General features: G+C 39.5%; 2 protein-coding genes across 4 annotated transcripts in view; both read left to right on the top strand.

Annotated features, from left to right (window-relative positions):
- astn1 (astrotactin 1) overlaps positions 1–24,167 on the top strand; it is a 568,467-nt gene that overhangs the window by 349,254 nt on the left and 195,046 nt on the right. The window lies entirely within an intron of this gene.
- Positions 1,407–1,968, top strand: LOC125901668 (60S ribosomal protein L37a-like). The gene has a single exon (XM_049597474.1). It carries the CDS (start codon positions 1,407–1,409, stop codon positions 1,641–1,643), a length of 237 nt encoding a protein of 78 aa, XP_049453431.1. The 3' UTR covers positions 1,644–1,968.

The raw sequence follows: 24,167 nt of genomic DNA on the forward strand, positions 1-24,167 counted from the left end.
TAAAGCAATGGGTTGTCTGAAGTAACAGAGAATGTGACCTATTGGACAAATCACAGAATCATTTTGTCTTAATTTATGGTTTTTAGACAAATACAGCAAACTGGACCCATCATCCAAAACATTAAAACCACTGACAGGTGAAGTGAATAACATTGATCATCTTGTAACAATGCAGTGTTCTGTTGGAAAGCCTCTGGTTCTGACATCCGTATGGTTTCCACCTGACATGCTCCACCCACCTGAACACCAGTGCAGACCAGGTGTATTTTTGTATTAAATAGTACTAAATTAAATAGTACATTCTACCTTTTAAGAGTAGACCAATCATCAAATTATTGTCTCAAGTAAGGCTCACTGCAGAAACTTTCATCATATCCTCATGGAATGATTCAATCAGATTGTGAAGTCCACGTAGTGCAGATGTGGTATTCACAGGCACCTACAGTTCTGCAGATAAGCATGGATAGTTATCCCATATGCTTGTGTGCTCACACTGATGTGCACGTACATCCAGAGACACAAAAAGGAAGGGCTGCCAGCCTTAAATCTGCTATCTACCAGACAGCTGTGAGTCATTTTACCTTGCTCAGCAAAACAGCCATTTTAGACAGGTTTATTTCATCAAAAGTGGAAGCCTAAAAGATATCATAAGGAATGAATAGTCTGTCTGAGTCAGCTTAGTGTTTGATAACTTGGGGCATTTGAAGTTTGGAGGGGAAGGATAGGCCGGGTAGGGACTTGCTGCTCCTGCGGTTTGAATGCAGCATTTCACAACACCATATCAACTCTTGAAAGACATCTTGTGTATGCAGAGCTATAATGTATACTTATATGTCAATATAACGGTGGATGCAATATCATACAGTACTCTTGCACTGCATGTCTACTCACACATGAATACAGTGCACACAATTCACAGCTGTTTTTGTGTAATTGAACTGAGATTATTTAAGATATGAGGTTTCTTTTTATTCGTAATTCTTAAAGATAAGGACACTCAAATGTGCATGTGTAATATTTGTTGACATAATTCACATTTGTGTCAGTCAGTTTAACATACTTACGTAATGTCTTGCACATTGAAGCATTCAGGTGAGACCATCATCACCAGAAAAACAACAGCTCAAATCTTCAGCGCTTAAAATGTACTACACTTACAAGGCTTCTTGCGCAACCTTGCCTCAGAGAAAATAATGTACCACCAGCAAAGCGATGCCAGACAGATTATGTTTTTTATCAACATCATAGGGGAATATTACAGAGGACCGCATGTGGGTTTTGTTTCTATGACAACATTAATAGTAGCCGGGTAGTTAACAATTACACAACAAACAACAAGCTTGCAATGCATACAGTGATAGAAGGGCAGCACTCCAGCTCTTTGGACCTATGTCTTTTCTGAAATGATGGTTAAGCGTTCCAAGAATATGGAGAACATTGGTGAATATGCCACATGCTATAGCATGTCACTGAGGAAGATGGTGGAGAATATTGAAGTCTCCCAGCATGCTAAATGTACCTGTTTTGTCTGCAGCAAAACCAAGATAAAGAGAGGGGCTGGAGCTGCCTGGACTTACAACACAAGTTCTGCTGCAACAGTCAAGTCCGTGGTTAGGAGACTGAAGGAGTCGAAGGACCAGTAAACCAGTGCAATGATCACTAGTGGATTTTGGACTTCTTCTATAATTTGACCAGCAACATCCACAACTAGATCGGTCTAGAGCAAGAAACAAGAAAACAAAAGGAAGTTGATTCGGGCAACAGATCTGGAAATAATCCTGGGAAAATTTGCCAGCTCTTATGTGGATGTCCACTCGATTAAGCACTAAATTCCTTGGTGCATGCTTTATTGACCGAGAATGCTGAGGTTGGACTGCAAAATCTGTTTGTCTTCCTGCATCCATTGTCGGGATTTGATGTGACATTAACGTTGTTAGGGGGAAAGAAGAACTATGGGCTATCTCAGCTTGGAATGGGTAGTCAGGGGGCTGCTCAAAAACAGATGTTCCTTGTTATCCTCATTCGAATTCAACTTTTCCAACAGCGAAAATGGCATCCCAAGATATGAGCGGAGAGGATGAGTGCAGAGAACAAGAACAATATACATGATACATTTTGCCTAACTAGGATATTCACCAGTACACAGCCAAAGAAATGCAATGGAGAAAAGCCGTTGATGGCCTCCAATGCCATGAGGAACTGAACCAGTCCACTGCAGTGAATTTCAGCTTGGGCAGTTTTTGTTGAATGCTGTTACCAACGCCAACCTTGAGAGAGCCTATGGGTGTGTTACAATGCATGGAAGTTTTACTCCTCACCAGGACAGAGGTGTCCTGAAGACCTTCTCCAGGATCCTGAATATAAACTGGAAAAGACAGCCAAGACCAGCAGAGCGTAGAGGGCAGTAGACTATTAGGCATTTTTGTCAGCTAAGGCTATGTTTCGAAGCTTATCTGTAATGCATCCTGGTGCATGTAGGCAAGGAAACCTCAGTTTTTGTCAGTCATTATTATATGCAGAAATTCTTTGTTTTAGTTTACTACATTTTGTACCATCAACACTGATTAGACATCCATATAAAAGATGGTGATTTCCCTTAACACATATGACAAGACACTTTGTATTGGCGGTGCTTGCATTATGTAGAATAACTGACTAACAATGCAAGGCAGCTACAATTGATACAATTTATACATTATGCTGTTCAGTCAGCAACAGTTGCATCAGTATGAATGTACAAAGAGGAAAGTGGAGATATCCTCCTTCCTATTATTGCTTTATATGCAGTCTAATTTTCAATAAAACAGTGAATTGGTATTTCTTAGTAGGAAGAGCACGCACTTTGCTTTTCTTAAACTCGAGTAAATTACGCAGTAAGACAGAGTCTGACATCCCTTCACCTTCACATCCTATCTAAGATACACTACTCAGTGAAGTACAGGCGGCGAGCCAGTTGTGATTCATTATGTATTGTAGCCCTCCTTGTGTTATTCAGTATTTTCTAATCATGTCCCACATGATCTGTTTCAGTCTAGCCACTCGAACATCCACTCTTCTCCACAGAAATTTAATTCCACTCTCAGCTAGTCAAGGTCGTCCCGCAGATGAAATTTAAACATTTTATTCTCCTTGGCGGGGACACGTGGAGGAGGAGATGGAGGAGTGGAGAGGCAGCCTGCCTGGCATCACCATCACTCTCCCTCCTTTCACCACTTTCTCTCTCTTATTATTCTTGTTTTTTTTTCTTTTGCCAGAAAAAGGAGCATTTTGACCTGTTTACTTTCTTTTCTTTTCCAAAGAGTGAGCTTTTTGTTATTTCTTTTTCTTCTTTTTTTTTCATTTTTTAATCTTTTTTCCTTCCCTCCTCTCCCCTCTGAGTCCTGCCTGCAGGGAATTCTCTGTTAAATGTTCTAACTCTCGCATTCTTCACACTCCTGCATTTTTCTGTCATCTTTTTGGACCTCTTCCTATCATTTCCTCTCTGTCTTTGTCTTGCTCATGAAGATTAGACAGCAGAGAGCAGGGAAATCATTTTACATTTAGACCTAAACTCTGTTGGTACTTTTTCGGGGATGGAACACTGCACTTTCTATGACACATTTGATGCAGTTATAAAGTATGTTTTAATGACTGTTATTCAAATTTAGGAACAACTAGACTACCAGTAGAGCATGACATGAATGACATGATCCAAGGTAATATGTAGTCTAATCTGTCATAATTTAATATGGTGTGGGCTTTTGAGAACTGATATATTACATGGTATTAGAGCTTGGTATACAGGGTCTACACACAATTTAAGTGAGAGCGTATCAGCCAATATGAGAGCAACATTGATGGCAATGAGAAAATAGCACAAGACACAAGCACTAAATTAAATGCCCAATTCTTTATTTATTCTGGTTCATAAGACCTCTACTTAGATTTAAGTCAGGTGGAGCTAAGCTGGCGATTATGTGAGCTCACCAAACTCAGTGTACCAATAGAAATGCTGAAGGTGTAAGTTGTCCTAAGAGAGTGAGGGAAATGTCAATTAATGCACACTACACACAAGACTTTGAAAAGGCTTTCAAAAGACTGAAGTCTGACATCCTCTCCCATCTAAAGCAGAAGGGCCTGACTACAGCCCATAATTTTAGGAGAGAGCGCATCTTAAGAGACCAACATGTTTGACACAGGGAGTGATGAATGGCTTATCAGCTGTTTCTGACAGCGGCGACATTCAAAGATGCTCACTGACGGCCCGACACTGGTGTGTAAGGGCCTTAATATGTGCATAGACAGCCAGTTCTCATTCCGAAGTCGTCAAATACTGCCGTCTGGTCATTGATTTCTGCATCAGACACCAACGAAAAACAGGCATCCTTCTCCGGTGGTATATTACGCCATCAGGAAGCATCAGTTCATAACGCCACCAAACAGTGTTTGAAACACCACTGAACAAGAAAATAATTTAAAGACCTGGGAGGGGAAGCCCTGTCCTGTTCAGCATCTCTTTCTTGGGAATATTGTAAGCTTTGCAGTTCCGCTTGTAGAGAAGCCAGACATTGATCATTGCGAGGCTGATGGTGTGCCAGAAGATATCAATGTACCAGCAGTGCGATTTCATCAGGAACTTGTATTTTGCAGCAAATGAGTCCAACAAATCAACACCACCTATTAGGCTTGGGCACCTGGACGAATATATCGCCAATCGCCCATCGGCTGAGTCCATCACGGTTGGTTTCATTTTTGGCGATTTTTTTGAGCAATTTTTTGTCATTTTATTTTGCTAAATTAATGGTCTGTCTCCACAGAATTCAACTTGGTACATATAGTCCATAATTACTATGTAGAGCACAATTCAAAGTGTGTGCATATTGGAACTGACAGCTTCACACTGATTTCCGACGAGTCTTTCACAAAACACGTCAGTGATGGCGGAGCTGAAAGTTATGGCTGGGGCCCACCGGGCACGTCAGCGGCGCGGCATGTCAACGACCGTCGTTGACACCACTGAAGCACTAACGACCCAATGACTTTATTGGCCTTGGGAAGACCTCCCCAGAGGTTAAATACCTAGGTTTTTCCACACCAGTTTGTCAGACTAGTTCCAGCCTAGTCAGACAAGCATGAACTGATGAAGCCTCTTGGATAAGAGGTGAAACGTCTTCTAAGACAAAACTAAGTCCAGTTGCATTCAATTCAGTTGCCTTGAGATAACTATGACCTGGATAAATGAGAATATCCATGGGCATAATCAATAGAACCTAATGACTATGTAGGTAGGGTTTTTAAAAAAACATCTGTAGGTTTGTTTTTGGGACAGCTAACAGTGATGTTGTAATTTTATAACAGTGGGCCTTTCAGGGTTAAGGAATATGACATTTTTACAGTTCCTTACATGTCCACAAAAACACATAAGACTAGAAGCACAAGATACAAGGCATCATTTGTTGACAATACTCCGGTCAATTCAGCAACAGTAGAATCCATAAAGATGTATTTGCATACAAACTTCATATTTTGGATTTTCTCACCTCAGTTCGCTTCCAGCCTCCATTCGCTGCACTGTTTTAGTGGGAGAAGACTGAAAATGCAAATCGTGTAAAATACTGAGATTTTTCACAAAAATAAGTACTGTTTGGTGTATCAGGTACACGCTAAATTAAACACAGACTCTTGTTCACTCCTTAACTCTTCCTCTTCATCAGGGGAATGGAGTTCATGTTCTTGGGCCTTCCCGGAGATCCCTCCATGTTTACTGTCCACTTGGTTTGCTGCTGCTTATTTGGTGCTGGAGAGAGGGTGGCTATTGGTTGCTGACAATGTTCATGTCATTGAACTTCAGTATTTGCATGAGCCAAGATTAAAGATTGGGATTGGGATATTGAAATAGCTTGAAAGTTGTTTGGCGCAAAGCCGGGAAGCATCCATGGAGTGCTAAGAGGTCAAGACAGTATTAAGTGGAAACACTGTAGGGTGTTTTGTGATGCATTTTTCAAGTTAGCAAGTGGCAATTGTTGAACTTGTGGTGTAATAATATCTTAGAATGTTTTACACCTTACCTTTGAAATACAAAGCCTTAGTCTGGCTAATATGGTTTGTTGAATAAAATCAGCTGCATTCTCTAAGTATTGTATGTCTCTAAGTTCAGTGAAAAAGGAAAGGTTCACCGACAGCTGAAGACTTCAAACTAAACTAAGGTCATTAAAGTTTTTAATGACTAAATGCTTTTAAAGAGCAACAGTAACCTTGACTGGGAGTTCTTCATTGATGCAGTTCCTGGTGGCACATTATTGCTGCTTCTTTTGAGTTGTGCTGACACAAACTACATAAAAAGGAAAGCCTTTTGCTGACAGAAGTAATGAAATGTCAATAAGACTGCACGTCATAAATATACCTCACTGCATCGTCTGTACACATATACACGTATACATATACTGCTTCAGATAATGACAAATTTCAGTCTTATTTGCGCAGATACAGAAGAATCCACAGTGCCTTCTGCATATTAAATATTAAACCCACGCTGTGTGGAGACGCACCAGTACTGAATTAAACTCTTTGTCTGTTGCTGTGCTCCCACCTCCACCCCTGCAGTACCACACCCCATCTTCATCAGTCAACCCAATTTTCTTGACCACCGGCTTCCTCCAGGACATTCCAGTGTGTCGACACTGATGAGTGAACAGGCCGTTTGTCCTGTGCAACATGGCCCCTCTGCTGCTCCGAGCTCCAAACTGCAGTATTTATGACTTCTTTTCTCATTTATAAACCCCCCTCTCTCTGTCCCTCCTTTCTTCTCTCAGCACTTAGTCGTGCATATTTACAGTGGTAAATCTGCTTTGTTTAATAAGCAGAGGAGGATGTCTGTTTGTTCCAATCGCAGCTGGAAATGGGTCATTCCAACCTGAATGGCTTCTTATTAGGTCCACCTTTTTCATTTTAATAAAACAAAAATCCTTCACAATTTAAATGTGACTTTGTTGTTTTTTTTTATGATAATGTAAAGTCAGTGTGTTTGATGGAGTTTGATGAGAAGCACTCCTATCATAGAATTGGCATTTCCTATAAATAGCATTAATTTCACAGTGGATTTGTACAGGCTGGCAAACTGCAAGAGTTTATTGGACCCAGCCTCCTCTTGCTTTCATTAACTAGGGATTAGGCAATCCCTGTCTGTGTACTGTGCTGGATAGTATGCACGTTCATTTATGATAGTGTATGTGTGAGTGAGTGAGTGTGTGTGTGTGTGTGTGTGTGTGTGTGTGTGTGTGTGTGTGTGCTTTGAAGACATTTTCTCAACTTACAGAGTCTAGCTGGTCTATGATTTAATGAGGACGTGTGACAGGAATATCTTTCCCAGAGAGACAGAAAACGGGAAGGAAAGAGTGAGCGAGAAGTAGAGAGAGAGATATCAAGGACAGTTGGAGAAATATCTGTAAAGTCAGCTGGGACGTCTTAGTGGTAAATCCATTGCCATCCCTAGTGTCTTCACAAATGTCTAAAAGCAGCAGCTTTGCCAGCTTTGTAATCTGCTTCCTGACTTGAGTCCATTTTAATTTGCAATCAAGGCACATTACTGAGCTGTGTGTGTGATGTTGCAAATTCTGCCTTTCTGTATGGGATTTGTGTGTATCTGCACACAAGTGAACCTCGGTAATATAATTGCTTCTTTTAGTTTTCACTGTCATGATGATCAGTTATAAAAAGCAAAAGCCCCACCACTTTTACACAGTCACATATTGTTCTCCTTTTAGTATGGAAGGATTATTAAAGCCAGGCTATGTCACTTTTATATAGGACTTTGTTCCTGTTTCAAATGGAAATCCATAAGCAATAATACACACCCTTGCTCATTTCCCAAAGATCTCTGTGCTTTGTTCTTTGACTGATGTTCAATTCTGCCATCTTTCTGGGAGAATATTAACTGTGGATAAAAATATTGCCACAGCACTCACTGCTGCTCGAGCTCATTACTTTGAGCACATGGTAAAAACTGGAGGAGACTCAGATGAGTGTGTCAACATTTTTATGAACTCTGATCCTAACCTCGGGTTGTAAGAGGACAGTGCTCAGAGAGGTTTTAATTTAAAAATCAATCTTAAACTGTAAAAGGGACAGGAATAGAAATCTGGAAGGTGAGAGGGACATCTGAATCAGGTATATTGGGCTACATTTACTACAGTATTAGTACCATAATGTCTTAGCATATCGGCAACCAAACCATTTCATGTAAAACCTTATTTGCATTCATCAGTAAGGTCATAAGTTTGTCGTTGGTTGGCAGTAACAGACTGCAAGACACATGAGAGCTACAGACTTTGAACTGCTACACACACAGACCTCACCAACTGCATTAGCTTTCGCTAAGATATTCATTCATTCATCTTCTAACCGCTTCATCCTCTTGAGGGTCGCGGGGGGGCTGGAGCCTATCCCAGCTGACATTGGGCGAGAGGCAGGGTACACCCTGGACAGGTCGCCAGACTATCACAGGGCTGACACATAGAGACAAACAACCATTCACGCTCACATTCACACCTATGGACAATTTAGAGTTACCAATTAACCTAGTCCCCAATCTGCATGTCTTTGGACTGTGGGAGGAAGCCGGAGTGCCCGGAGAGAACCCACGCTGACACGGGGAGAACATGCAAACTCCGCACAGAAGGGCTCCCACGCCTGGGATCGAACCGGCAACCCTCTTGCTGTGAGGCGAGAGTGCTAAGATAACGAGACCTAATCCTAATGAGTATCCTATCATATCCCTGGCAATGTTGGGGAGTAACATGTTGCAAGTAAGGGAATTTCCAATTAGTTACAAAGTAAATGTAGCTTTAATTAGTTAATGAGAAAAATATGTAATTAAATAACCGTTACTAATCAAAATGTTGGTTATTACAAAGGGGTTACAATCATATTATATTCTTTTTCAATAAAAAGCTTAATTGTAGAACATTCACTCTGTTGCTTTGCATCTTTTCACTGTGCAGGAATTCCTTCGTATGGCATATTTCCGGAAAAGTGGGTCAGCAAAGCAATGTTGTTCACGTCTTTGTTTTACATGCTAGGTAGCCTCCTGCATTTGTTGTTGGCGTTTTGGGATGGCGTGTCAATTTAGGCCTGTTATATATATTGTGTCTTTATCAAATACACTTCTGTTTTCACATCAAAGGTAAAGTTTCTGCTCATTTGAAAGTAATTTTCAAAATAAACTAACAACGTTGGTAAAACACTTTGTGTTTATGTCTATGTCCTTGTGCAACATATGCACGTTGTTAGATTTTTAAAAACAAAACAAAACATGGAAACATGGTTTGGCTCCACATTCATACAGGAAGCAAACACCAGCCTCTCGGGTGAAAGTCCGGGGATTGTTGGACTCATTCATCGCCCCTCCCGCCTGCCCTATAGGAACTTTTGTGGCCCCTTATATTGGTTCCGGCAGCATTTCAAACTGATGCCATTCAGCAGCATATTAAACTGCTGTGACAGGTGCTGTGCGGTCCACTGGCAGTGTATGGTACCACTGGGAAAGGTTCTGTCCGGCTGCGCTACAGACTGCCTCTTGTCTGCCAATGAAATCATTGTGCACTGCTGTAAGCAACCAGGTTCTGCCATGCCTTACAGTAGAGTGTAAAACATTAAAAGGGCCAATGTCAAACCTGAGGATACATCTAGTTAATATCACTGCAATCAGCAGCATATGAAAAGTAAGCAAACATTAATTAAATGTAATAAGTTACATTACTTTGATGAAGTAATTTGAATAGTTTGATTGCTTTTTACATTTTAACCAGATAAAAAGTAATCTGTAAAAAAAAAAAACGTAATTCAACAGACACTGGTCCCTGGTTAAGTATCACTTTTTCCAGTACAACAAAAGTCACATTCCTGCAATAGTGGCACACAGTGTGCGCAGCCCACAAGCAGTGTAGAGAAGAGGGGCCAAGTTTGAATGTTGTGAAACTTAAAAACCCCTGCATAAGTCTAGGATAACGCTAACTACAACATTTTTCCTGGCCTGCAACTTTATTTGCTGAATGAGATACCTTACAAACATTCATCATGAAAAAGTGCACTGCTGGTGTCAGTTTGCAGACGAGCTTCCAGCATAAATTAGTGTATTTTCTGTATTCTTTTTCCTTCTGTGCCCCTGCCAGCTCAACTGTCACTCAAACACAGGCAGCATCACACCCACTCAGATGCTTGGAAGCTGTTTAAAAAAAAAAAAAATCCCTGTGACATGCTTTGTGACAGCAGAAATGTTTGACTAATTGTCATTTAAAATGGACTCTAAAGCCCATAACATATATAGCATCACATATATTATGTTATCAATAACATATTTGACGGCTACAGCATCTCTGTCTGTGAGGACTTTGGATTGGCGGTTCAAGCCCACCAGGGGACCAGTCAGTGCAGAGTGTGGACTGGCAGCTGGAGAGGTGTCACCTCACCTCCTGAGCACTGCTAAGGTGCCCTTGAGCATGGCACCGAATCCTCCACTGCCCGGGGTGCTACATAGCAGCCCCATCACGCTGATGTCTGTCATGGAGGCATGTTCTGTGTGTGCATGTGTGTGTATTTTGGGCCCTATACGTGTGTGTAGATTAATGAAAATAACACAGTGAACAAAACTGAATACTCCCAAGGGGGGTTATCAAAGTAGTTCTTCTTCTTCGTCTTTGTCTTCTTCTTCTTTTCAGCTTCTTTTTTGTCTTTGTCTTCTTCATCTTCTTCTTTGTCCAAGTCTACTTTTCTTCTTCTTTGTCTTTGTTCTTATCCTCTTCTTCCTGGTTGTCAACATGTCAGTCTGAGGGTTGATCCCTGGTCCTTGCAGTCCCAAGTGTCCTTGGGCAAGACACTGAACCCCAAATTGCTCCTGATGGCTGTGCCATCCGTTTGTGAATGTTGATCTGACGAGCAGGTGCCATCTTGTATGGAAGCCTCTGCCACCTGTGTATGAATCTGTGTATGAATGGGTGAATGGTGCTTATGTTGTTGAGCACCGTGAGTGGTAGGTAAGACTAGAAAGTGCTATATAAATGCAGGCCATTCATTTACCGTTCTAGTTCTTCTTCTTTTTTCCTCTGATACCCTTACAAAACAATAGGCCAAGTGACAAATTACTGGGAAGTGTAATCTCACAAAGCAAGCCAGCAGATAGCTGGTAAACACTGGGTGACACCAGTTTAGTTTCATTTTCACTTCAAACAAAAGATAAAATGCCCTGAATGCAGTTCAAAAGCATGTAGTTTAAATGTAGGCAAGGCAAACAACAATGATGCTTACTTGTACTCTCAAAAACATAGAATATTTAGTTTCGCCCTGTCAATGGTGAGATAGCGTTCCATGAATTTAAAAAAGCCTATAACAGAGGAATGGAATGATGAATGATGAATGGAACTTTCAAACCTTAAACTTTAAACCTGCAAACCTTAAAAAATACAACCTGGAACAGTGTAACAAACTTAAATAATTACCCTCTGGCACAGATACAAATACAGCACATGAAGCATGTAAGACCTGTTGCATGATATTACGCACATAAATGTCAACAGATGGAAGCACATCAGATAAACAAGAAGGCTTTCCAAACACTTTGATATTAAGATTCCCTGGATAGATAAACATACGAGCTGGATAGAAATCCATCTGATTATTCATTATTGAACATGGTTTGGCGAGGAACTTTGCGAGTGTTTACACTGCAGAGATTGAAACATCTCATCACTACAACAAGCTGTATACTATGATTTATTTATTTCAAACTGCCATATAATGGAGAAACATATTTCTGCATGCTGTTGTTGACAGCTTCAGGCACATTTAAATGAATCTATATAAATATTAAAAGGGGGCTGTTACTGCAGTCTCCAGTGAATCATTGGAGCACATTAGAGAATCACCATGTAGCATGAAGCTGAGGTTAACTAGTTTTAGTATTCTGTGTTCTTTTTCCCTCTCAGCACGCTGCATGAATGGGGAACTTGACCCTACTGTTGAACACATCCTTCACTTTTTGCTTTAAACCGAGCAGTGATTAGACAGAAGACCTCACATACACAGTGAAGTGCAGACAAATTGGCAACTGGAATTAATTAGACTGTGTTCCACATTCAGCATGTAGATTGGAGGCATTGCTTGGCAGAAGAGATTGGCCGGGAGAAGCTTGCTTCTGTCGGGTTTGAATCCCGTGGACTAAGTGCGCATAAACATGATTGTCAGTATGTGTTTGAACAAGGTGGTTAACCAGTGGAGCTGTTCAGTGATAAACAAGAAAAGACTGGTTCTGGCAAGCACCTAGTTATAATACAGAGAACCTAATACAATTAGAGAAACATTTCCTTCTGGGCTATTGCACAGACAGACATTCTTTAGGCTGATTCATCAACTGTCACACTTTAAATGTATTACAACATCATTTCACAGACTTTTCAATCCATTTTGCATAATATAATTAGATTTTTGCAGCCCTTTTCATAATCAGCATAGTTGGTGTGTGTCATAGTTGAAAATATTGCCAAGTCAGTGCCTTGTGCACACGTTCCTGCCACCCGGCACATCTAGTTGGGTCCTTTGCTTAAGCTCCAATCTGTCATTTTCTTTCACTTTTTCCAACCGCAGTTGAAAAAAAAAGTGTCAGAGTTCCACCCTGCAGTTGATCATTCTGGATGCTTTTTAAAGTCAGCATTAGGGGCAGTGCCAGTACTGGACCTTAGGTTGGATGAAAGCACTCGTCAAGTGTTGTCAGTTTGAGTATGTGAAAATGATATCAAGATATTGATCATGGATATTGATTCTGAGAGCTTCTGAAGCACTGTTCAGCACTTCAAACAATTTTACTTGCCTATGGACAGACCTGATATGAATGCATGCATCCTGCATTAAAGAAAGGATTGCACGGGTAGCAAAAATAACAACAAGGTGATATAAAGGGAGTGGTTTGTTGCAATTTATTGGATTTCTGACAGCCATTTTTGTGTGGAAAATACTCTACTTATAAAAACAGGTGCAGATGTATGTGTCGGTACAGTAAATGAAAGCTGTGTTGGAAAAGAGAACTTTTAATTAGCTTGTTTTTTAGGAACTTAAGTGGCACAGAGGAGGTGTGCCAGATGAGTTCAAAACTAAAGGTGATTGGAGTCCTGGTTGTGTGGTCATGAAACCTGAGCATAAACTTGGTGTTTACTTAGCTCCTAATGAGAAATCTTTTACTTGCATTTTGTTTACATTACTTTTTCAGTATCGCTTCCCTTAGTAAATATTTTCAGTTATTTTATTTAATGAGCATTTTCATTAGCCGTGCTACAGCCATGGCTCTATGGAAAACAACAATCTGTTACATACTGATAATATAGTGTTTAATGGAACAATACTTACAAACCCTAATGGCAGTCCCATCAACCTTAGCTGTACTTTGTGCAGTGATAGAAGAAGTACTCAGATCTTTTACTTCAGTAGAAGTAGCAGTACTACAATACTCTGATACAAGTAAAAGCCCTACATTCAAAATGTTGAATAGACGTACAAAAATATTAGCATCAAAACATACTTAAAGTAGCAAATGTAAAAGTAGTCATCATGCAAAATAACACATTTCAGAATAATGCTTATTATATTATTGGCTTTAATCAGTGGTGCATTACATCACTTTAATGTTGCAGTTGGGATACTGCCAGGTGGCATATGAAGTGTCCCTTTGGGATCAATTAAGTATTGTATTTATCCATAGTTATAGACGAAAAACTGGGCAAACGGAAATTTCCATGTAAAGCTCGACATTTATTAATGTGGATGTGAGTGGAGGTAGAAAATGGAAGCACTCACAATCACAAGTACCTCAAAATCTGTACAGGACTTGAGGAAGTTAACTTAGATACATCACATCACTGACTGTTTTAAATGCATGTCTACAAATGTTAGCATGCAAACATACTAAGATGGCGATCTTGGTAAACATAACCTGCTAAACAAAAAGCATGGTAACATTGTGTTTCTGAGCATGTAAGCATCATGACCACTATGACATAGTGCTAGTTTTTACATCTACTTCACCAAACCTTGAAGGTTTGAGAAAAAACTACCTTCCTTGATTTGTTTTTTTTTTTTTTTTTTTGGCTGCAAGCATGGCTGCTTTTCTTTCAGCAACACATTTTGATTTTTGATTTTAGACAAATGCTTTCACTGAACTGCTTCATGACAGAACATGCCTGTCAAATGCCCCCAGTCGCAGATTGTGTAATTACACAATGCAGTGGTGAACCAGATGTTAATTGCAGGTGCACAGATTGAATAAAATGCTCGTTTACATAAATCTGGCCCTGGATCTCTGTAACTCTCACTGTGTCCTCTGTTCCATGAATGCCTGCAGTGATTGTCATGTATGTATGTAATCTTCATCCATATTGAAGAGACAATTTGTGAATGAATCACTGTCAACTTTGATAGGTATTACTCTCAGTCTTGTCAAGTTCTATATCATTTTTATTGTTATTTTTATTGGGTTTTTTTTTTTCTAAATAGGTATCATGATCTAATCTTTTTAAGACAAACACTGTTTTCTGGCTTACCCAAAACTCTTATCCTAATTCTGCCACTGGTCATTTTGGACAGATTCTTGACAGCAAGAGAACAAATTGAAAACTTGAGTTGAACTGTCAAAACTCCTGCTTTGTTCCAGTCAGCCCGCTAATTAAACTAAGAATGAAACCTTTTTGCCCACATGTTAAGTAAGTTCAGGACTGCAGATTGGCTCTTTAGGTATTTTAATTACCGCTCATATGGCGAAGGCTTCACGCTCCAGCAGCGTTTTTGTTGCTGAAGATTGAGATGGTCACGGATGAAAAATTGCTGAAGTTATAGAACGCAGTATAATGGATGAGTCACATGGAAATACGATGAGATAGTAGATTATGATGATGTGTGTGTCTGCAGCTGTGTGTGTGTGTGTGTGTGTGTGTGTGTCTGTGTGTCTGTGTGTGTCTGTGTGTGTGTGTGAGCGCGGTGGTACATTAAGCTGGTTCTGGAGATCCACAGTGCAAATGAAGAGTGATGACAATGCTGCACAGGAGGTTTCATCAGTGTGTGTGTGTGTGTGTGTGTGTGTGTGTGTGTGTGTGTGTGTGTGTGTGTGTGCGTGGTTGCTTGAGGCCATTCCCACCTCCCTCATTGCTCTTCACTCAAACGTCTGTCCTCTCTTTCTGTGTTCAAATTAAGCGACAACCTCCATGGCTGAAAAATGAAGCCAGCCCAGAAGTGCCAAAAACTGCAGTTTCTCTAATGGCCACTTGAAGTTGTCTCCAAGAGTGAGTCAATGCCCACTGACCCCTATGTTAAAATGCTGAACTTTCAAGCAGAAATAAACATGTTTACAGCAAGATACAAAGACATGGTCCCTATAACTAATTGCCTGTGGGGGTCCCATGGCAACCCCTATGCAATTGCTGTGAGAATGATTGGAAGCTGACATTACTGCCTTAAAGAGTCTGCGGCACACTCATTTTTTTAGGCTAGCATGTATATCATGAAACTAAACAAACTAAGCCATCTATTGGCACCAATCATGTCACGCTAGCTTGTTCAGAAAGGGGGCTAAATAGCGCCCCCAGGTTAGGCAGAATTTTAGCGAGGGAGCAACTGACATGGTCATTTTCAAAGGGGTCCTTCAAACTCTCATCTGTAGATATCTAAATGAAAATGGGTTCTATGGGTACCCATGAGTCTCCTCTAAATTTGAGAAGGCTTGTCCCCAGTTGTTCCTTTACAATGAATGTACTCCTTCAAATGAAAGCTGTATTTAAGTGTTTTCAAGGGAAAGGACAACCAGCCTATTTGAAGAAGAAGAAGAAGAACAAGGAATCTAAATGGTCTACCATGTATACAGATACATACACATTAAAAAAGGATTGTTGTGGACTTATAATGCTAACTGTACCTGTATTAGCCTATGCACACCAGATATTTAGTACTGTATGATAGGAAAAACAAAGTATATCAGTATGCGACTCTTTAGTTTTCAACTTGTCCATATACCTCAACAGCATTATAGAATTACTGAAATTCTGTTAGGGTTTTGGATTTAGGTGTGCCACCCCAAGATTTACATTGGCCCCATCTGGCCAACCCTATGAAGATTTCTGGGGGCTCCACAGTCCGTCCACCAAATTAGTGCCAGTACGCAGGTTTTTTAACACAGGAAAACACACTAAAAGTAGTCTATAGACTGCTTTCCCATTGCCAGAGGTCTGTACACAGCTCTGCAGCAGACGAGTATGCCTTTCTGTTTTTTTTTGGTTTTGGTTTTGGTTTTTCCTACTGACAGGCTGGAAAAGCTATGAAACTTTATGGTGGTTACTTCTTTTTATTTGACTCTCAGACTCTGTGCAGACTAATTTGGAGCAATGTGTGAGCACCGCTAGGTGGACTTGGACAGCATTTGGTGGTGGAGCGTCATTGCATCTTGCCAGTTTTAGGTGCTAAAATGAGTGCATTCACTCCAGTGCTGTATTTCCATCACTACCTATCAAAGCCAGTGCTGTGCTATACGTGACTACTACAGTCATTTGACCCAGATCTGAATGCCGGTTGTAATCTTTCCCATAACATACAAAAGCCACATGTTAACAGGTTTAAGTGTTTTTCTTTTTTCTGTGAAGTGGGCAAGGGGCTCCTGCCAACCACTTAAATTCAATTTCGGCTTAAAGGTAGGCATAGTTAAGGTTGCATCCAATTTGAGTAACAGGCTTTCTACATGGCATCGCTACACTCAATTAGTCAAATCCAGCTCCACCCTTTCATCCAAATATAGTCACTTCTGGCTCAAAAAAATCAAGATGACAGTGGTCAAAATGCCAAACTCGGGTTTCAAAACAGAAGTCCACAAACCAATAGATGACGTTAGAGTGGCTACATTGATTATTTTTTACAGTCTGTGATTCAAAGTTGTGGAGAGATGTTGTAGTCCTTTATTTGGAGAAAAAAAAAAAAAGAAAGAAATTACAGCTGCAGTGTTATTGTTCTGTCCCTTTTTGTTACTGCTGCAAGTTAATAGTTTCCTGTTTCCACAGAATCAGGGACAAAATCTCTCTCCTCCCGCATTATTGTATAAAATGGAAGAATTAGCTTTCTGCCCTGGGGAGTGTGTGTGTGTGTGTGTGTGTGTGTGTGTGTGTGTGTGTGTGTGTGTGTGTGTGTGTGTGTGACAGAAAAGAAAGCCTAGAAGCCTCAAAGTGACACGCCTGAATATGTATGTCTGCACATGTGTCTGCATGACTGTGACACATTTAAGATTTCATATATTTCACCACACACACACACACACACACACACACACACTCACAACCAGTTCTATCCCATCCCATGCTGCGTTGTGAGATAAGCCAAGGATGACAGTGTCAGGTGTGTACTTATGTACCAGATGGAGCCGAGGAGGTAACGTTTCATGTTTAACACACACATTCTACAAATATATTCAAATGCATTCATAATGTAAAGCCATGTTTCACAGTAAAGTTTTGTGTGTAGAGAAGCAAAATCTAGCCAACAGTAAAACATATAAAGACACAGAGCATATGGCTGCTTTGTGTCATCAACAGGGAATCTGCCTTGGCATTTTCACCATCGTCCCTGTGGTGAATGAAGGTAAAAAAAAATAAAAAATAAAATAAAAAAAAAGATTATATACTAACAATAGCATAGATGGCTCAAACCTGTGTTTTTTCCTTGTCCTATGACAGTCAAATCAAATCTGGTAAAGTCTTTAGATTTTAATATTTGGATTTTAACACCATGTTGACTGTTTTTGTCCTGTTTTTATTTTATTTTTTTTCCACCAGAAAAAGTTTAAGGTAACACAGCTGAGTCTGTCACTTTGTTTAACAAGGAAGACAGTGTGTCAGGCTTAACAACAGCTGCCACTCGTAATTCAGCTTTAATAGAAGGGAAAGACTGATTTAAGAACATGACATTTTTTGTGATTATTCAGATAAAAATAATCACAGATGTTAGTTAGTCCCATGATTCTTTTTTTATGTCCCCCTGTGGCAGATAAAATGTTTTATTTCACCCATTAAATCCTTTATTGACAGAGTTTTATTGGTTGTTCATTGTACATATGAGTTTTTGGCCTACATTTAATGTGTAGCATATTGTGCTGGCAAAAAGAGGAAATGTCAGTTATTTTACCAGTTTCAAGAGTTAGGAAGCCTTTCTGTTTCTTCTTGTTCTTCCATGTTGCCCATTTGTGGTCCAGGACACTCTAAGAGTCAGCTTATCTTTTACCGCTTGCATGATTTAACTTACCGACTGACCTGATTAGCAGTATTATTGGTACAAGCTATCATTTCCAGCGTTGGGAGGGTTAATTTTAAAGCACATTCCTTGACAGATTATTATGTACATGCTCAAAATGTAATGTGTACGATATTCCATTGCTCAGTTGAAAATACTCTACATACTTTGGATTAATTTTGGAATACTTTAAAATCATCTTGCAGAGCTCATTTGTCTGGGTCTTATATTTCCATGCTAGAAACACATTCCTGACAATGATGGTGTCCTGCCATTGCCATGTGGCAGGCGCACTGTGGTACACAAATTGTTGCATTTTTTTTATTCATTTATTTATTTGTATATTGTGTGTGGGAAATCCTGGCTTGATTTGAATTTATGGGGAAAAATGAATTAATTAATTTATTTTATTTTATTTTTTATTTTTTTTTTTTTTTTATTTTTTTTAGAAGTAAACCTTTCAACTAATTATTTTTTTTAAATACAGTAACAGGTTTTTTTGGAATCCCACTAATTTCCCATCATATTTTGAATCTTAAATATATAACGCAAATACTTGGCAAAAAAAACCTTTTTGTTTTTGTAATATACACAGTAGGCCATATATCAACATTTAATTAATTTAAGTGAAGAAAATTAAATGAATAAGTTATTTATAAAGATCAGATTATTATTCAATATCTAAACTTTTAAAAGAATCTCACAGGATAAGGGCACGGACACCTGCACACAAGCTTAATTCACTGAGCCTCCACTCCACTGAATTTATTAAGAGGAAGCACATTAAGTTTGTGTGATTGTTAAAAATTTAAAAACACATTATACAGAGACAGAATCAAATCCTACAAATATCAGGAAAACCCATCGCTGAGACAGTATTCACAGGAAATAATCTGCTGAAAATTTATCCAGATCTCTAATTTAACACAACCTCCTGCATTTATTTTATTCACTATGTGGGTTAACTGTACAGTTTAAGTACTGTGTTACCTACTGCACATGTGTGAATGATGCACATTTTGTTGTTATGGCTGGCAGCTGCTGCTGTTGTAGATGTCGAGCATACGTTTAAGTAAAGTCTCAAAATGTAAAGCTTGTCATTAGAGTTATTGAATTAACATTTATCAGTTGTTTTGTGCTGCTATTGTTATGCATTAGAAATATGAAAAAGCCATAATATGTCACTAAGTCAGGGGTCGTTATTTTACTCTGATAGAAAAGGGCTCTCTTAGTGAAAAGGTTGGGAACCACTGACTGAAAGAATACTTCACTCAAAAATGACCATTTGTATATCAGTTACTCAGCCTGTGTTAGGTTAAATTTGTGAAGAAAACTTCACAGTGAGTGAAGAATCTAAAAATGGCAGAAATGTTTGAGGGGGACTGCGTTTAAAAACATCAAAACTAAATCCACATATCCGACGACGATCCATAGACGACCCCAGTATTCATCAGGTTCGTATAGATAGTCTTGTGGAGTGGTGTGAGAAGAACTCACTTATTATCAATGCAAAGAAGACAAAAGAAGTCATTTTTGGTCTTCCATATTTTACACCTGTCACTATCAATAACACAAATATCGAACAAGTTGTTTCCTACAAATACTTAGGCATCCATGTGGACGCTGCTCTATCATGGAGCATACACATCAATTATATCTGTAGCAAAATACAGCAACGTATATATTTTTAGGAGACTAAGATCTTTTGGTACTAGTAAGCCTATTCTGTTATTGTTCTTTCAATCTATTGTTCTCAGTGTTATGCAGTATGGAGTCAGTGCATAGTATAGTTGTCACTTAGTGCAACTTAAAGCTCGACTGGGGAGACGGCTACGTATCTGCTCAAAGATTGTAGGCCAAACACTTCAGCCAGTTTTTAGAGCTGCATATAATAGACAAATGCTGTCCCTGGCAGACAATATTTTGTCTGACCCGACACATGTTTTATTTGAAGAATACCAGTTGCTGCCATCCAACAGGAGATATAGAGTCCCTATAGCTAGATCAAATAGACAGAGGAACTCCTTTATTCCTCAATCTGTTAAAATGTTGATTCAGTCAGGTTTGTCAGGGCAGGGGGGCATTTAATAGCCGCTAGGGTAGGGACCTGGAGGCACTGCAGCCACTTTGATGAGGTTACATATAGCAAGTCACATGTCTGATGGTTGTCTCATGTCATATTTTGTTATGCTTTGTCTGATGTGACATTTTGTCTGGTTGTCTGTTATATTATGTTGTTTTCTGTCACGAGAAACAAGTGTCTTGGACGCAAGAAAATTTTCAGAAGTGATTCTGACAAATAAAGTATTCATTCATTCATTCATTCATTCATTCATTCATTCATTCATTCATATTTATTTCTGACACTCACATAGCTCATGCAGTAAATACTGAGCATGTGACTGGATGTATGAAACATGGACTGTACTGCACAAGTTGTTTGGGAGTTTGTAAACACATGTTTTGGTATAGTTTCCCTCTTATAATACGACGTCCCTCTTAAACTTCAGTGCATCAGGAATTTTCTCCATTTTTTGGATTCTTCATTACCCATGAAGGCATGCAAAGAAACAAAGTTTTCCTCACAAATTCAAGGAAACAAGACATGGGTAAATTATATACAAATGATTATTTTGTGGGTAAAGCGTTCCTTAAATTACTTAATTTTGACTCAAAGCAGGAAAATCATAAATATTGTTATATAGAAAATGTATAGAAATGTTCGGAATGCTTTATGTCTGAAAGGGATTGGGGGTTGTGACAGTTTCATCTCTGTGTTTGTTGTTGTTAAGTCATTTCAAATCATCACCATGTGAGTGGCACGGTTTGCCACTCTTCATAACTTGTCAAGTGAGCTGCGAGACTCGTGAAAGAATTGAAGTGGGAAATTACCTCTTTTGCTTGTTTAGGGTTTTACATAATCATGAGGTTAAAAAGAAAAACAGATGCAGGCAAAAGATAATGATAAAATGAAGCAGAAAACTCTTCTCTGCACGGAAGCGTGTGGATTAACACATCATAGCGAACTCAAAGTCCTACGCTGAGGGCTTGTTTTATAGGTAAGGTATATACATAATTCTGTCAGTTCATTTTTACCACACATAAGCATGCAAAAAAAGGCCCAAAGCTCCCCAGCGGGATGAAGCAAGTGTGATGATAAAATCTGTTTGACTACAGTTACATTTCATCATTGCTTCTTTGTTCATGCAGCTGCGCCAGCATGGCCATTGAGATGTTGCGCTGCCGAACAGTAACTCCCATCCATATTTCTTTTTCATCAAAGCAAACACGTCACTAACCGAGCCCTGAATTCTATTTCATGGGGTTAAGTGTGTGTGATTAGGATATAGAGCACTTAGTTTTGCAGCGGCATTTCAATTAAAACACTAAATAAAACCACCATTACTAATCCTCACCACGTGGAGCCATTGAAAAGAACACACACACACACACACACACACACACACACACACACACACACACACACACCGGTAAATTAACTTTCACTTCCATATGTAAATTGAGGCTGCAATTAATTTGTTGATGAAAAACCATTCATCTTTAATTATTTCTTGTTAGGTTGGATGTGTCAACCTCCTCCTGCCAATTGCTTTTCAGCATCCGGATTTTGCAGGAAATCAACTTAAACTCAGTTGAACACAGAAGCTTCCACTGTCACACTCACACAGCCGTCACCTTAGCGTGCACACACAGACTTGCTCTCACACACGACAAAGTATACCCTGTTAGTACAAGCATGGTGTCATGCTACTAAATTGCCCCCTACAGGCCAAAACCACCACAGCACCTTTAATAAAAGAAGTAGTGTGACTGAATATACTGTAACAGAGCCTGGAGGTGCCTCAGCCAAATCCATTTCAATGGAATTATGAATATTAAATATGGTAGCAGTCGCAGACCTCCCCGTACCCTCCCTCCCTCCTTTTGTTTGCTAACTGAGCTGTATCAGTCCTGCTAGTTTATTTTCAGGTCTAATTATCCCTGCAGAATGCAATGAGAGCCGAGACTCTCCACTCTATTCTTTTGTTTAATTACGTCTGAAGATGAGGCAGGAGAGGGGAGGGCACACACTCGTCTCAAGAAGAGGACATTTGACTTCCCAGGGCTTTCCGTTTTGCATGCAGCGCACACTCTCAGTCTGAATCAGGCACAGGCTACTTTTTTTTCCGAATCAATTTTATTGGATAATGAATATTGTCGGTGTCCTGCAGAAACCTCGTATATCTAAAATTATACGTGTTGCTGAACTAAATGGTAACAGTCTAGCATTACAGGAATATTGTGGAAAGTAAACCCACTTAGAGTTAATGCACACGCCTTTTTTGCGGAATCATGATTTTCTCATTTTGGACTAGCATAAATGTTTCTGACAGAGATTTACAGTTTATATTATATGACAAGTTGGTCTTTTTTTCTGGTGGCATTTTTACCTTTAATAGAGAGGGAGAAGAAAAGGTACAGTGTACAGCATAGGTGTAGATTTGGGGGGAGGGACACGATTTGGGGGGAGGGACACACAAATTGATTCATGCTTATATACCAGAATGCTCCCCCCGCCCCCTCCCACCATGTGGAAATTAAACCCACACCCTTGATGGCAAGACATGAGAGGAGAGAGAAAACGGTTGACATTCAATTACTACATTACAAAACTACCATAATTACGCTGTCATTGTCATAACATCTCCCAGAGCCTGGATGCACCAACCAGTAGGCTTCTAGCAGGGAAAAGATTATTATTTGAGTGTTATAGATATCTTTGTAGTTGTAATTAGGGTCGGAAATTATTTTTTTTACTATCTGTCTTTTTTTTTTCTTGTCTGCCACTCAGAAATTTTATCTGCCACTTTTGAAATCTATGCACAAAATAAAGCAATAACATTTTGATCATTTGGGCATAATTCACTGTCATCTATCATATATACACACACACACAGAAAGTTACATGCATTATAAATAAAGTCGAGTGTTTGAATTACATCATAGTTTCCAGGGGGAGCCCTATTTTTCCAGGGTGGGAGGGTACTGTACACATGTACACCCATACATGAATGCACCTTTAAAGAATATACTATCAATAAATTTCAGTTATAGAGAGAATATTTAGCTTGGGAAACACAAACATCATGTACAGTAACAGGTGGGCATGTTAGGCGATGTATTGTAGTGCATGGCACACGCCACCAGGGGTCAGTCCTTTGTTATGGAACAGGCAGCTGAGCTGAAAAAGACGACGGCTGCAAGTGGTGGGGATAACACTACAGGACTAGTAAAAAAAAAAAGAAGAAAAAATGCCTCTGCCCCTGTTTGCAAATATTGCTGCATACAGCTTAATATTGAGATGACTTCTTCCAACAACAACAGCAGCTCATTAGTCACATGATTTTATCCAACACTTCATCTCCATTCAGCCCACCGATGCGTCTTTATCTTCCAAGGCAATTAGTTATAGTGGGCCCTTGAGCAAGGGCGATTTCCTGCCTGTTCAGTATTCTATGAGCCATAAGTATAAAAACTAATTACATATTAGAAACACAGCATTGTAGGCATTGTAGGAAATGTAAAGTTCCAGCTCGTTAGATGCCTTCAGTCTTTTTCAAAATAGATTTCTAGCACTGGTTAAACACTGCGTATCTATGTTTATTTCCATGTGCAACAAAAGCACATGGTTAGGTTTAGAAAAAAACAAATCATGGTTTGGCTTAACAGGGGAATTCTGGGTGAAAGTCTGGGGTTTGTTGGAGCTATTCAACTTCCCTTCTGCCTGCTTTATAAGGACTTTTCAGCTCCTTATATTACATTGTTAGTGGCGGCATTTTAAACTGATGCCATGTTTTGTTATGAACTGATGCACCTTTTTGCGGCAG

The sequence above is a fragment of the Epinephelus fuscoguttatus genome, linkage group LG15, assembly GCF_011397635.1.
Source record: "Epinephelus fuscoguttatus linkage group LG15, E.fuscoguttatus.final_Chr_v1".
In the NCBI taxonomy this organism is placed as follows: Eukaryota; Metazoa; Chordata; class Actinopteri; order Perciformes; family Serranidae; genus Epinephelus; species Epinephelus fuscoguttatus.

Coding starts and splice junctions, on each gene's coding strand:
- LOC125901668 (XM_049597474.1), top strand. CDS start 1,407: ATGGTTAAGCGTTCCAAGAATATGGAGAACATTGGTGAATATGCCACA.